Genomic DNA, 16,641 nt, shown 5'->3' with positions numbered 1-16,641 from the left:
GCTTATTTTAGGACATTTTTATACGATAGGTTATTTTTTGGTGGGGGTGGGATCTTAGAGTGTCTTACGTTAAGTTTTATTTATACTTCCCTCAGGGATTAGGAGCAGACAGCAAGAACCTGTACCCTTTCCTGCTCCCAGTTATCCAACTGAGTACAGATGTTTCCCAGCCTCCACATGTTTATCTTCTGGAAGATGGTTTAGAATTATGGTAAGAGGAAAAATTTGATTCCCTGGATTTTTTTTTTTTTTTTCCTGGCCTTCCCTACTCTCATGCCAATAAAGCAGAGGTCATGTAACAGGCCTTAAAAACCCAGTATTTAAAAACAGAAACATAAAACAATTTCCCTGAATTGGGTAACATCATAGTTCCATCTCTTCTTGGCAGCTGTCGCTCAGTATAGGCTCATAGTAGTCAAAGTTGAAAGGGGAAATTTCAGTAACGACTCAGCTGCCTTTAACCTTTGGAATTTGAAATGTAAAATGGGGAGAGTTCCATAAAACTTCAAAACTAAAAATGACTTAAAACTTGCAGCCTGTTAAATGAGATGTTTTGGGGGATGTTGAGTCATTTTTCAGCCTCTTGCTACTTCACCTGTTACATATTCAGATAATATATCTCAGCCCGAAATGCTGAGGCTTCTTGGTCTTGACTAATTATTTTGCCAAGTGAGTAGTGTGTCGTGTTAAAAGTTAAAAACGAAAAACTCTGTTTCTGAGGCAGCTCACTGCTGCAGACCTTTATTGACTGCCCACTGTGTAGGGAACTGTGCTAGAAAATCCTTCAGCTTTACTAAGCTTATCTTACTGATGACAGCAAATTTCTGCAGGTCAATTATAATACAGGAAAGGCTCCAACGTTGTCATATATAAACTGACTATTGGAATTAAAAAAGAAAATCACAGAAATTAAGCATGGAAAAAATGAACATTTCTGGTTTCCTTTTTTCTTCCTTCTCTCCTTCCTTTCCTTCCTGCCTTAGTTTTTCTTAGATGTTTAGGAATGAACATTTTTTTTTATTTTTTAGAAACTGTCTTTGGTGCAAATTACAAATTAATGATCTGTAGCAGAATACTACATGAATGATTTTAAAATGTTAGGTAGATACTCGATTTACAAGTAAACTTTCTCATATTTTCTAGGTTGTATTGTTGGAACCTAAATGACTTTGGGTGGTTTTATTGTAAATTAGCATGTGTTGAAAATATATATTCATGTATTTTTGTTTGTACAGGATGGATTACTCGAGATCAGATGTTGGTAAATTTTTTCTGTAAAGGGGCAGATAGTAGATATTTTAGGCTTTCCAGGCTGTGTGATCTCTTGACTATTGACCTCTGCTGTTTTAGCACGAGAGTGGTCACAGACAATATGTAAAATGGTTGTGTTGCAGTAAAACATCATTTATAGAAATTGAGTGTGGGTTGAATTTGACCCATGAACTCTAGCTGTCCAACGCTTACTCTAGATTACAAGTTAAGACACTAGTCTCTGACTAGTGTCAGACACATACTTTTCTATAAATATGTAGACAATATATGATGTTGACTATTAGAAAAATTAAAAGTATTACTTATAGTAAAGAGATAGACTCCGATACTTAACAGTATTATAGACTTAGCATATTAATGTGTTTATTAAAAGTATATAAATTTTTTAAGGATTACATGAACAGGCAGTAATAAATGTACATTGCTCTGTTGTTATCTCTTGTTTTCTTAGCCTTTAGTTGTATGTAAACAAAATGAAATTGTTAGAATACCTTTTTTCTTTCTTTTCGCTCTCTCTCTCTCTTTTTGTTTCTTTTTTTTTTTTTTTAGCTCAAATGCTTAATAGCTTAGATTCTTTAAATTAGAGTATACTGAGTTAGAACTCATTTTTAGAATCAGATATAGGTGCCAGTCCCAATTATGCCACTGCATGAGGTATGTAATCATCTGTGAGCCTCACTTTCTTAATCTGTAAAATTAGGAAGTATAATTCCTACCCCACATGGTTGTGAGGATGAGATAATGTGTGTTAAATGGTTAGCTCTTTGCATATGAGAGTCTGTAAAGTTGCCTAAGAAGGAAGGGCAGATGTGGAACATTCTGCTCCTAGCAGAATCCCAAGGAACTTAAGGCATTCGTGAGGTCACATGAGGGGCGCCGTCAAGGGTGACAGAGTAGAGCTGTCTGTTGATAAGAGGAGGAAAACCAAGCCAAGAAAGAATATTTCCTGAAAGGGTGGTCAGCTACGTCATATGTTGCTGATTATTCTAGGTAGAATCGTACAAAAAAGTGAATTTGGCCACATGGAGATGATAGCAAGGGTTTCAGTAAAGTAGTAAGAACTGACTAGAATTGAAATTAATTACAGACTGTGAGCCTTGGCAACATTGGGAGCACTTGACAATGAAGAGGAATGTCGAAATAGGGCAGCAGTTGGCTGGTGTGGGGAATGCAGAGTCTAGAGGGATGGATGAGGCTCCAGAGAACGACATAATTGGAGGCAAGAAGGGATGTGATTTAGCATATGTAGCTGTTTGTTTATTTTGGTTTTAAGTAACATCAGTGATACTTCATCCATTTTAACTGGAGGCAGGAAGATGGATTTTTGTATTATAGTGGGATGTGATAGGAAAGTGTTGGGTCTAATAGATTCTGTTTTCTCAAATATGAAGCATAGTCATCACTTTAATATTGGCTGAAGTGGAAGTACATAGAAGATAGAGGGATTTGTGGAGAAGAAAGATTTAAATAGTTATCTTGGAGAATGGGAATTTGAACTTACTAGGGGATAATTAGTAGTAGGAGATATTTGAGGTCCCATACACAAAGGAAAAGTTTTTAGAGTGATTATGTGTTTTTTCCCCCCATGTTCCCCTCCCCCCATCCCCCTTGATGCAGCTTGCTAGAGATTTGCCAGTGTTACTAGTCTTCTCAAAGAACCACCCTTTGGCTTTCTCTTTGTTGTATTTTTGTTACCTATTTGTTAGTTTCTGGTCTTATATTTATCATTTCCTCTTTTTCTACTTAAAGTTTGTTTTTGTCATTTGACTTAATATTCTGAGATTTGGCTCAATAATTTTTGATCTTCTTTACTAATATAAACCTATTACTATAAAATATTTTTAAATAGAATTTGAACAAACCTTGCATTAATAGTTTTTTTGTTTTTGTTTTGTTCTTTGTTAAAGAAGTAGGATCAGGTAATGGATACTGGTCCACAATAAGCGTGGGCTATATGCCATTAAATGTAATATGGTCTTCATCATTAAAAACAACAACAATAACAACAACAACAACAACAACTGATATGACTGCCTTTTGCCATCTACTCAGGAGATTAGAATCTTAAAACCTCAAAATCTCTTTTTAAAGAGCTGACTTCTGAGATAAACTTTTCTTGCTAGGGTGAATTCTACTTTTGATACGTTATACAAGTCTTTTCTATTGTTCTATGGTATTTTATCAGATTTTTTTTTTCCTGAACTCTTAAGATCTCTTGTCCATATTTTGTGATACTGTCTGATTTCATATCAGTGTTATGTGTGTTTTACCAATTCACTATTTTAAAAAATGTGTTTTTTTCCATACTGGAATGATCTCTGTGATATGGTAACTATTCTTTGGATGATTTGAAAATTGAGTAGAAAAGGGAACTGGAAATGGACTCATGGCAGTGGCTGGGAAGTTATTCACAGTTTGGTGATATTTTCAGGTTGTTTCTTAGTTGTTAGTTTGTACATACTTTAGTTTTGATTTTCCATGTCTGTTAATTTTGTTACTTCCTCCCTTAAGATAGTAATAAAAAAAAAAACATACAAGCATGTGCTTTATCTCTGTTACTTGTAGTCTTATTTTTGATTTATCTCTTTTTAAAGTATATTTATTATCTCTTTTAAAGTACATTTATTAGTCAGGCAAATATGTAGAAGCAGCACTTTATATGCTAGTACGGATTCATAATTAAAAGGTAACTGGCAAGATAATTAAAAGGTAACCAAGAGAAACATTCTGTGCTTTGGGCCCAGTACCATAATGAGGTTCAACACATGCCTTACCAACTAGAATAGAGTATGCATCAGGTATTGCATACTCTGAATGTAATGAAAATACATTGGGCAAAGCTGGTGGATGTTTCTGATAGGCTTTGTTATGAAAATGGCTACTCTCTTTGCCAATAAAAGTTGGAGATGTAAAAAAAAAAGTATATTAGAGATTTTTTTTTTATTAATATGAAAGAACTACATGTTGCATTTTATGAGTTCTCTGTTTCTGCCCTTTGTTACTTTACTTCTGCTTCGTATTTTCTACTTCCTACCCTTAACTGGGTGTATTTTTTTAAAGCTATAAAAAAATAGTTACTTCATTACCTTTTCTTAAGTGCTAAAACATTTAAAGCTATGAATTTGCCTTCCATTGTAATGGCCTATTTCCCTTAAGTCTTGTTATTTTGGTAGTGGCATTAGAGTTTTTTAATGTCTTCTTTGACGCAACCTCATTTATTTTTTGCTGATATTAAAGTACATGATTCAGGCCTGGATTTATTGCATTGTAAATACAACCTGTCACTTGTACAATTTTTAAAAAGTTAATAAGAATTTTAATGACTCAAGGCTCTCTTTTTGTAACAGTCTCAAATAGTGATGATATTAAAGATGCAGAATTTATATATATCTATTCTTTCTAATAGGTTGTATAGTTCAAATCAGTGGTTCACGTCTTAATCTTGACAGTGATTAATTAAAATATCTATTTAGTTTGCTTTGTGTCAGTGTCCCTTTTTATTTCTATTTCTTTTTATACTTGAATGCTAGAAATAAAATTATTATTTACAGCACAGAGTTTTGGTATTTTTCTATATTGTTTTAAAGAATTTAACAAATAAAACACAGTATTTAAAATTTAAAATATTATCATGAAGTGTCATTTGATATATGTATGTATTGATTAATTTTTCACCTTTTAATTCTTTTGCATTTAAATTTTATTTGATACTAATATTGTTATATGGTTTATTTTGTTTAGATTTGACTTAACTTTTTTTGTTCAACTTTTACATTTTAGCTTTTCTATTAGAACTTTAATTGTATCTCCTATACAGAGAAAATTTTTATATTTTGTATTTCACTTAACCAGAGAGGCTTTGCCTCAAAAGAATTTTCATGCTCTTATATTTATTTGTTGAATTGCTATGCCTGTGTTTTTACTTCATGCTCTTTGTTTTCTGTATTTTATTTAGAGGGGTAACATTAAAATTTACATTTCTCTAGCTAAAGATGTTGGTATATACAACTTTGTCTAATTATTCATCAGCATAACTTGTCCCTTAACTTTCCATTAGTGCCTTGACTTTGTTTCTCTTTCTTTCCTTTCTAAGCATTCACTTGTTTAATCTGGAGTGGTTGCCATGTCATAGTACTTTTAAGTACTTTAAACTCTGCAAGATTTTTTTGCCTTTTTGTTTTTAAGTTTATTTATTTTGAGAGAGTATGAGTGGGGGATAGCCAGAGAGAGAGGGAGAAAGAGAGAATCCCAAGCACGCTCCACATGGGGCTGTAACCCACAAACCGTGAGATCATGACTTGAGCCAAAACCAAGAATTGTACGCTCAACCAACTGAGCCACCTAGGCGCCCCAAGATTTCTTCCTTTTTAAAATAGTATGGCTTGTATTTGGGAAGCTAGCATAGGTAGGTAGTGAGAGTGACAATGACCTGAATGCTCTTTTTACTAAGATAATGACAGTGGGAGGGAAAGAGTCACATGGAGTCTTAATTAGGGCCCAGTGACAGAGCTTCAAAAGTATTCTGAGATTTAGAAGATGCCCATCAATTGTTTTCTCACTGAAATATCATGACTGGATTATGGTTTTTCTTTCGGTTTCATTTTTATTTTAAAAGGGAATAGGAGGGGCGCCTGGGTGGCGCAGTCGGTTAAGCGTCCGACTTCAGCCAGGTCACGATCTCGCGGTCCGTGAGTTCGAGCCCCGCGTCGGGCTCTGGGCTGATGGCTCAGAGCCTGGAGCCTGTTTCCGATTCTGTGTCTCCCTCTCTCTCTGCCCCTCGCCCGTTCATGCTCTGTCTCTCTCTGTCCCAAAAATAAACGTTGAAAAAAAAAATTAAAGGGGAATAGGAAAGAATTTTAAAAATCTTTTCTTTCATTGTATTCTTGAGAAATGTAATCATGGAATCAAATCCTCTTCTTGTTGATCAAAGTATCTAAAGCTACCACTGCTTGTGTGTGTGGCCCGTACTTCATTTTGTGGGTGGCTGCTTTCTTCTATGTCCCCCTTCTTCCTAATTTTAACATTTAAGATTTGTGAAATAATTCATAGATACAAAGTAATAGGGAAGTCATATTGTTTGTAATTATTTATAACTTACATAAAATGAAAATCCATTTTCTGTACCCTGGTGAAGCTGTGGGAGAGTAAGAATGTCTGTGAAGCCCATGGTGTGGGATGTTTGTTGGATTCTCCTGTTTTCATTGCAGGGATGAGCCGGTGTACCAGTATTTTTTGTTTTCATTCCTTAGTTTATTTTCTTGTGGCTTGCTGTTTTTACAGTCACGTTTGTATGTGACTCTACACAATGTATCTTACCTTCATATAAATTTTACAATAGGTGTTCTAACTTATTTTTTTAGCTCTCTGTTCTAAGATTCATCCATATTGCTGAATGTAATGGTGTGAATGTAACAGTTCATTTACTCATATGCCGTTTTGTCGGATGTTCAGATAATGCAACTTGAACATTTTTGTACATGAATAAGTGTGCAAATGTATGAGACCTTATTCATGAGGTCATAGGTGTGTGCACATAGACATATTTCACTAGTTCAGATAATAATACTTTCCAAGTCTTGATACCAACTTCTTCCTGTCAGCAGTGTGCAAGAGTTTTCACTTTTTTATAGCTTTGCCAGTATTTATTAGGTCAGACTGAAAAATCCTGGTAATATGGTAGGGGTAAAATTGTACCTTGTTTTGCTTATAATTTGCGTTTGTAATTTTGGCTGTGATTTGATTACTGGTTGGGTTCAATATCTTTTTATACTTTTAATAGTCAAGTTTATTGTGAATTTTTGTATCCTCTGGATTGCTTGTTCGTTTGTTCTATATGTTTTTCTCTTCCTAACCTCTTTTGTATATTCCTTTGAATACTGTTCCCTTTTCAGTTATATATATTAGAAACAGTCTTCTCCCAGCATGTGACTTAGATTTTGACAATTTTGAGACATCTTCTGACATAGAGCAATTGTTAACTTTAATGTAGTCGTATTCATCTTTTTCTGTAGTCTTTCTTAAACCTAAAGCTATAAGTATGTACTGCTAACATAAAATAAAGACTTACATTTCTCGTATAAATACTGGAATTAATTTCTGTATTTCGTGTGAGGTAGAGGCCCAGTAGCTTCCCACCAATGCCTGAGTTTTCCAACCTTTCTTAACCTAGGAACCACCTCTGTCCTAAATGAGTGGGTCTGTTTCTTGTGGTATTCTTTTTATGATATTAAATACATTAGTTTTAGAGTGAGTCATAAAGCAAGTCCCCCCCCCATATTTTTTTTTCTTGATAAATTTCTTGTTTATTTTTGGTCATTTGCCTTCTAAATCATTTTAGAATCCACTTTCCTAATTTCTAGGGGAAAGTCTATGGAGGGTTGAAGTTTTATTGTTTCTCTATAACAGTTTAGAGAGAATTGACATCATTATGATGCTAGATTTTTGTATCAGTGATTCTTTTTTTTTTTTTTTTCAACGTTTATTTATTTTTGGGACAGAGAGAGACAGAGCATGAACGGGGGAGGGGCAGAGAGAGAGGGAGACACAGAATCGGAAACAGGCTCCAGGCTCTGAGCCATCAGCCCAGAGCCCGACGCGGGGCTCGAACTCCCGGACCGCGAGATCGTGACCTGGCTGAAGTCGGACGCTTAACTGACTGCGCCACCCAGGCGCCCCGTATCAGTGATTCTTAAAATAACGTCTGTTTAAATACTTTGTTTCTAAGTTTTATTTGAGAGAGAAACATTGTAAGTGGGGGAGAGAATTGACATCATTATGATGCTAGATTTTTGTATTAGTGTTTCTTATAATAACATCTATTTAAGTATTTTATTTTGTTTTTAAGTTTTACTTTATTTGAGAGAGACAGAGACCTTGCAAGTGGGGGAGAGTCAGAGAGAGGGAGAGAGAGAATCCCAAGCAGGCTCTGAGCTGCCAGCACAGAGCCCGACAGAGGGCTCAAACTCACAAAACTGGGAGATCATGACCCCAGCTGAAAGCAAGAGTCGGACACTCAACCAAGGCACCCAGGTGCCCCAACATCTATTTAAATCTTTATTTGTTTTGAGTGTAGAAACTGAGTTCATTTTTGTATGCAGTGTATTGATATTTACAGCAGCCTTGTTGAAGTCTCTTAGTGGTTAAAATACTTTATGAATTCTTTCTGCGTCTCTTTTCTGTCTGTCACACCTGTTGTAAATAAAGCCTATTTAACTTTCTCCTCTCACCCTTGTGTCTTATTAACTTAGTTGGCATATCATGTGAGGAACCATCTATATATACACTCAGTAGATGGGAAGGCAGGCAAGGTAATAGAAGAAATTGTTTGAGATGTGATTCTGTTTTTCCAGAGAATGGCTTCAACATATCATTAGGTGTGTTTTCTTTGAGTGTTGGATAGGTCCTCTCTTACCAGATTAAGGATTTTCTTTCTGTTTGTAATAGGATAAGCGTTTTTATAATGAATGTTAGATTTTGAATAGGATCCCCTCCTACTCCTTTCTTGCAACTATTGTGACAATCATGGTTTTTTTTTTCTCCTTTAACTTCTTTGGGTGAGGGGTGAGGAGGTAAACCAAATGCACACTTCTGTGATAAACCACAACCCATATATATTTTATTTTTTATAGATTTATTCTTTCATATTGCCCAGTGTCTTGTTGAAAGGGCACATCAGTTACATGTGACAGAACAATATAAAAAGAACAAGACAATTTTATGTTTCCTTGACCATTCCATAATAATCATGCTTTTGCTGTATCATTAAAATTTTATTGTAAAGACATTTTGTAGTTGTAAATATTTTAATATGTAGTTACTTCCCTTACTATTTTTGCTGTGTATATAGAAAATAATAATGTGCGATGTGTACTTTTTCATTTGATATAGAAAGATAACTTTTGTAACTTGCTGTATTGTTCATTTTTCTTTCTTCCTTTAGATGGGACAATTTTTTAGTAAGCTGTATTGTTAAGAGCTTAATGGCTATAGAAAGAGATTCAGCTATTTGTTTTTTCTTCCTAGGTTAGTGACTTTGGAAAACAGCCCATGTGTTACACCGGAGTTGCTTCGCATATTTCAGAATATGTCCCCCCTTCTTGGTATGTATTAAAATGTAAACTTAATACTGTTTTTGAATGCAGCCCTCCTTTGGGGCCTTATTGGGTGACTTTAAATTATACCTTCCATTTTACACAAGTCCCTGATACTCACAAGTTTAATAGTGTTTTAATAGTTTGTGGATTTTTTTTTCGTATATAACTTTGTAAAACCATTTTTACTTTGTGAAGAGTGAACGCTAAATTTACTAAATCACTAAAAAAAGTCTTCTTGGAAATCTAATTCTGTGTTTAGTTTTAACTTTGTTAAAATTTCTGTGTTTCATAGCAGATTCTATAAAGTATTTAAAAGACAATATTATAAAACTGCTTCTGTATACCGTGGTTTCATCCAGTTTGTTTTACAAAGTGATTTTATGCTATCAGATTTACGCTATCACAAATGAGCTCTGTACATATTTTTTTTCTTTTTTTTAATTTTTAAATTTATTTTGAGAGAGAGAGACAGTGTGAGTTGGGGAGGGCAGAGACAGGGAGAAAGAGAATCTCAAGCAGGCTCCCAGCTTCCAGCACAGAGCCCAGTGTGGGGCTTGAACTCATGAACTGTGAGATCATGACCTGAGCTGAAACCAAGAGTTGGATGCTTAACTGTCTGAGCCACCCAGGTGCTCCCATACGTGTTTCTCTTTTAGCCTAAGGAAGCAACAATGTGAAGACTGTTAACTACTGGCAAATCATATTTATTGTGTGTTGATGTGTTACTTATGTATAGAGATGTGACATCATGAAGCTTAGTGTTCTTTTTGTCTTTTAAAGTTTATTTTGTGAGAGAGAGAGCATGTGAGCAGGGGAGGGGCAGAATGAGAGGGAGAGAGAGAATCCTGAGCAGGCTCTGAGCTGTCGGTGCAGAGCCAGACGTGGGGCTCTAGCTTACAAAGAGTGAGATCATGACCTGAGTCCAAATCAAGAGTTGGATGCTTAACTAACTGAGCACCCAGGCACCCTATCCTGAAGCTTGATGTTCCTGGAGCATCACTTGTGGCACATGGGATAGGGGACCTGGACACTCTGCAAGGAACGGGGCCTTAGTTTCTTTCAGCCACCTTGGATGAGATCTAATTGTTGTTTTGTTTTTCAGTCTAAACATGTATTATGATGATAATTCTCAAGGAAATAAATACTTTTCTGTTAGATATCACTACCATTCACAAGTATGTAGTATTTTACATTGAAAAAATGAATAATTGTTTATGGAGATTTTACTTCGTGAGGGATTTTATCATTGGAGATTCACATTTTTTTTTCTTTCCAAGATTTCATTTAAATTCAGGTTAGTTAACATTCGGTGTAGTATTGGTTTCAGAAGTAGAATTTAGTGATTCATCACTTACATATGACACTCGGTGCTTGTCACAACTGCCAACCTTAATGCCCATCACCCATCTAGACCATCTGCCCACCCATCTCCCCTCCAGCAACCCTCAGTTTTCTGTATTTAAGAGTCTTTTAGGGTTTGCCTCTCTGTTTTTATCTTATTTTATTTTTCCTTCCCTTCCAAACATATCATCTGTATTTTTTCTTAAATTCCACATGTGAGTGAAATCATAGGATATTTGTCTTTCTCTGACTGACTGACTTCAGTTAGCATAATACAGTCGAGTTTCATCCACATCAACTCATGGAGTAATACAAGGATTGTATACGGTGCTATTTAGTCGCCTTTCTGATTCTTTTCCAGTCTGTAAAATAGTATCATTTATTTATAAAATGTAAAAATTTTTTTCCATTCATAGTATTCTTCAAGCATCTTTAATTCCTTCGTTGGAACTTTGTATACACTAACTGAATATTGTCAGGAGAGGGCATTTATGGCAATATCTGAAGACTTTTTTCTGGGAACTTATTTGTAGTGAGCAGTTTTATTAGAGGCAGAAATATTATTGAGGTACAGTGATGCACTGGAAAAGTAGATAAACTTTTTGAAAGTATCAACAAATGTGGATTAAAACACTATTAAAACTGATTAGAAAACATGTCATTTGCTGGGTGGTATTAGTGGGCAGATGATATAATTAGTCCTTTGTGTTTTTTCTGAGATCTTCTGTTATCCTGTTCTTTATATAAATCTCAAATAATACCAAAATACCCATTGTTTTCCATTACAGAGCCACTTGCCATTTATCATAAAGTGTCCTTATAAAAATGTTGAAAAAATTCCCAAAGATGAAGACTGTGCCAATAGACCACTTATCGCTAGTCTTGTAAGAAAAGTTGTGTCTGTCTTTAAGACACTACAGAGAAATAGAGTGGGAAATAGCCTTTCATTTCCCTTAACTCTGGCAGAGGCCTTTTAGTTCTATTCTACCTAACTTGGAGACCACATACAGTGCCATTCTGGGTAATCCACAGTTCTTTATATTTGACCGAGGAATAGAAACCTCAACTGGAGCCATTATCAACGTTGTCATGAACAGGATTCAGACAATTTTCCTTTATGGATATCTTCCTAAGTAAAAATGGCTGACTCCTGTTCATGGTAAAGTGGATAGTCACAGTGATTTCACTTTACATGTGTTCTTTGACCCCAAATTCAGCATACCTGACCTTTACAGTATAGCAGGAGAAGGGTTGGTACACTGGAAAAAGAGACATAAAAGCATTGACTAACCCTACTGTGATTTTATGACAGTATTTTGAGTGTAGATTTAGGTAAACACGATGGTACAGTTTACCATAGAAAGCTTTGTAGTTGATGCATAGTCTTTCCAAATCAGTAAGGACTTCTATGTGTTAAGAACATTCTCTGGCACATACTAAAGATTAGTTAAGTATTTTGCAATTATATGTGTTACTGTTAATATTACTGTTATTTTAAAAGAAAAGCTAACCAACCTTTGTAGGATTTGTTACTTAAATGGATCAAAAACTAGTGAAATTGTAGAGCACCTGGGTGGCTTAGGCGGTTAAGCATCTGACTCTTGATTTCAGCTCAGATCATGATCTCACTATTGGTGAGATCAAGCCCTGCCTTGAGCTCAGTGCTGACAGCACTGAGCCTTCTTGGGATATTCTCTCTCTCTCTCTCTCTCTCTCTCTCTCTGTCTCTCTGTCCCTCCCTCTCCCTCTACCTCTCCCTCTTTCTCTCCCTCTTTCTCTCCCTCTTTCTCTCCCTGTCTGTTGCTCTCCCCCACCCACCACGAGTACTCATACATGCACTCTCTGTTCCTCCCCCACAAACGCATGCCCTCTCTCTGAAAATGAGTAAACATTGTTTAAAAAAGAACTAGTGAGATTTCATCCCTGTGATACTGATATTTGATGTAAACTTTTTTAATTTTCAAAAGTTTTAAAAATTCTGTATTTTACAGATAGTAGCAGTGAATATAGATGATATAGATGCTTTTGAATTAGTTTATTCCCTGCTTTTCTCTTTGAAAGCAAACATTATGTGTAATTTGTTTTATGTATTATGGTATGTATATTTGGTTTGGTAATATGAAGAAATCATGTTTACACGTTTAGTAACCTTGACATCAGTGTTAACTTTTTTTTTTGAGTATTGTAAAACTAATTTCCACATACAGCATTTTGCGTATACATTCTTTTATATGAGGTTTAAAATTTACTTTGAAGTCCAACCAGAGTATTAATTTTAATCATTTAAGAATACAGATCAAAAGAAAACTTGCTTATCAGTGAAAACAGATTCTTTTTATATCTGTGATTTTTATTTATTTAAAAAAATTTTTTTTGGGGCGCCTGGGTGGCGCAGTCGGTTAAGCGTCCGACTTCAGCCAGGTCACGATCTCGCGGTCTGTGAGTTCGAGCCCCGCGTCAGGCTCTGGGCTGATGGCTCAGAGCCTGGAGCCTGTTTCTGATTCTGTGTCTCCCTCTCTCTCTGCCCCTCCCCCGTTCATGCTCTGTCTCTCTCTGTCCCAAAAATAAACAAACATTGAAAAAAAAATTTTTTTTAAGATATTAAAGGAAATTGTTCTGGCAATGATTTTTTTTAACGTTTATTCATCTTTGAGAGACAGAGCGAGACAGAGCATGAGCGGGGAAGGGGCAGAGAGAGGGAGACACAGAATCCGAAGCAGGCTCCAGTCTCCGAGCTGTCAGCACAGAGCTCAATGCAGGGTTCGAACTCACAAACTGCGAGATCATGACCTGAGCCAAAGTTGGACGCTCAACTGACTGAGGCACCCAGGCACTCCAATATCTGTGATTTTTAAAAAGTTACTTAGTCAATATGATAGCTATTACATTTTTATAAGTAGAAATAAAGCTATTGGCAGGAATTTTCTCATTGTCGTTTAAAATCCATAAAACCAACAATATTGACTATTATTAGATGTTTAAGTTAATGGTTTTTAAGATATGTTAATTAAGTGTGAATAAATCCAGGACTAAAATTCATTTTATATCCTTTTTCCTAAATATATGTAGAATCAGAGGAATTTAAAGTAGAACCAGAGGCTATAATTAAAAGTAATTCAGATAATGTAGTTCTAAAGGCTTGTTTTTAAAATCCTTTAAATCTATTTTTAGTGTTAACTTATTTAGTATTCTCATTACTTACAAGATACATATCTGACTGGCTCTTGTCCGTGTTACCATAAATGTCAAACTAATGTTCCTTGACCCATCAAATTTTTCTGCTGGTAACTTGCCCTCTAATTTGGAAGGGACTTTTCCCTCTCTAACTTCATGATAATGTAGGTAGGCTCTATTACACATTTTAGTCCTCATATATTATCAGAACTTGAAATAAAAAGAAATTGTGATAGTCACATTTCCAAACATAAACCTTAAGTAGTATGGTTAAATAGAGTTTTCTACTCAATTTTTTAAACATTATTCAATAATTTGTTCTCTTTGTCCTATTACAGAGACTTTAAGAAAATAAATAAAACATAACATGAAGGTACAGATTACAGGAGCAAAAGAATAGGGGGTAAAAAAAAAAGGATTTGCAGAGTATAAATTATAATTAGACTAATAGATACAAATCATACATGGATAGTACAATTAGATACTATGGGTCAGAGATTTGCCCTCTGATTTCATTCACAAGCTATGAAAGAAACACTTGACCACCTAAGTTAGGCGTTTTCAGTGTGGACACTGTTGACATTTTGGGTCAGGTCATTTTTTGCTTTGAGGTGCTGTCGTGTGCATTGTAGGAAGCTTAATTGCCTCCTTAACCTCATTCCACTAGACAGTTGTAACAACCAGAGTTTCCAGCCATTGCCATGTATCTCCTGGGAGGGCAGTAGCCCCTGCTTGATAGCATTTGATTTAAGTTATTCACAGGGTCTGAAAGTAAATACAGGGCACCTGGGTGACTCAGTCGGTTGAGTTTCCAACTCTTGATTTCAGCTCAGGTCATAATCCCAAGGTTTTGGGATTGAGCCCTGCTTGGGATTCTCTCTCTCCATTTGCTCCTCTTTCCTGCTCGGGTGTGCTCTCTCTCTCTATATATAAAAATAAAACAAATAAAATAAATACGATCTCTTGCATGGTTGAAGTATGGCTCTTTTTTTTTTATTAAAAAACTTTTTTAACCTTTATTTTTGAGAGTGAGGGAGGGAAAGAGCAGTGGGAGAGGGCTAGAAAGGGGGAGATGGAGGATCTGAAATCGGCTCTGACACGGTGAGCACAGAGCCTGACGCGAGGCTCGAACTCACAAACCATGAGATTGTGACCTGAGCTGAAAGCAAGAGTTGGATGCTTAACCGACTGAGCCACCCAGGCGCCTTAAAGCATAGCTCCTTTTGATATTAGACTGGACAGTAATTTTTCTTCAGAGTGTCCGTAGGAACTCATGGATATAATGAATAACATTCATTATACTTTAAACTAGATAAATTTATTAATTTTAAGTGTATTTTTAGTGTCAGTATTTAATACTTGCTGATAATAGCATGTCCTAGAAAATTCAGTCAAAGCTAACCTTGGCATGATAGAGGCATGGAAAACAGTATGAAGTGAACTAGTCACTTGAGTGTTTGCCTCTCTAGATGCACCCACGAATAGTGTTTAAAGTGTCTGCAAGAAGAGATGGACACTGTGGTTTTGGAAATTAATCCTTCTTAAATATTGTTCCCTTCATCGTATATATTGATAAGATTTTAGACGTCAGTGATTTAGAAATTACATTCCCTGATGTGCCTGTATTGTGGCCTTTTTAAGCTCTTATTTAAGCAAGACCTTTCTGCCTTACTTGTAATCATTGCCCATCTCTTTTTCACTGTTGGTCTGCTAAACAGTGTACCCAAGTCCAGACTTGGCTTTCTCCTTGAGGAGAAAAAGACAATTTCTTGTAAGAATTATTTTATCCTGGGGTGCCTGGGTGGCGCAGTCGGTTAAGCGTCCGACTTCAGCCAGGTCATGATTTCGCGGTCCGGGAGTTCGAGCCCCGCGTCGGGCTCTGGGCTGATGGCTCGGAGCCTGGAGCCTGTTTCCGATTCTGTGTCTCCCTCTCTCTCTGTCCCTACCCCATTCATGCTCTGTCTCTCTCCGTCCCAAAAATAAATAAAAAACGTTGAAAAAAAAAATTAAAAAAAAAAAAAAAAGAATTATTTTATCCAGGGGTGTCTTGAGTGGCTCAGTCACTTAAGTGTCCTACTCTAGGTTTTAGCTCAGTTCATAATCTCACCGTTTGTGAGTTCGAGCCCCATGTTGGGCTCTGTGTTGATAGCTCAGAGACAGCTTGGGGTTCTCTCTCTCCCTCTCTCTATGCCCCTCCTCTGCTCCCTAGTTCTCTCTCTCAAAATAAATAAACTTTAAAAAAAAAAAAAAAACAACAGCTTTATCCAATATAAAGGCCTGCTCCTTTATCCAGAGATTTTGTCATCTTACATGAAAAATATTTAGATGATAGCTTTTATTATTTCTATGTTTTTTCATTAGTATGGTAACAATTTCATCCATCTCTGTCCCTTCCACTTTTTTCATTTTAAACTGGTCTGTTGAATCCTAAAGTATGTACTGAATGTGCCTTTAAAAGACGTTTTGAGCTGGAAGTAAGATGGTCCGATACTTTTGAAAGTACATGGGAAGTTCTCATCCAAATAGAATGTCTTCTCACTTTGCTAGGATGGGAATTAATTGAGTGCCAGAGCCTAAAAAAATCTTTTTTAATCGTATTGTAAGTAGAATTTTGAAAATATTAGCAACAAAGAATGGCAGATGTTTAATGTAGATTTTGGGGTCATGTTTTGATCTGTATAATTATATACATAAGATCTGTAGTCTATTATACGTGTTAAGATGTAAAATAACACTATGAACACTTGATGATACACAATTT

The 16,641-nt window shown here is 35.8% G+C and overlaps 1 protein-coding gene across 4 annotated transcripts in view; it reads left to right on the top strand.

Annotated features, from left to right (window-relative positions):
• IPO11 (importin 11) overlaps positions 1 to 16,641 on the top strand; it is a 193,646-nt gene that overhangs the window by 91,076 nt on the left and 85,929 nt on the right. For all 4 annotated transcript variants that reach the window (XM_040452231.1, XM_040452225.1, XM_040452244.1 and 1 more), the window contains exons 21-22: positions 96 to 211; positions 9,295 to 9,371. In XM_040452231.1, the coding sequence (XP_040308165.1) occupies positions 96 to 211; positions 9,295 to 9,371 (193 nt within the window). The remainder of the gene's footprint in view (positions 1 to 95; positions 212 to 9,294; positions 9,372 to 16,641) is intronic.

The sequence above is a fragment of the Herpailurus yagouaroundi genome, unplaced genomic scaffold (genome assembly GCF_014898765.1).
Source record: "Herpailurus yagouaroundi ecotype Mexico unplaced genomic scaffold, PumYag 29, whole genome shotgun sequence".
NCBI classification, from domain to species: domain Eukaryota; kingdom Metazoa; phylum Chordata; class Mammalia; order Carnivora; family Felidae; genus Herpailurus; species Herpailurus yagouaroundi.
The sequence above is the reverse complement of the archived record's forward strand: the minus strand, read 5'-3'. Positions and strand labels throughout refer to the sequence as shown.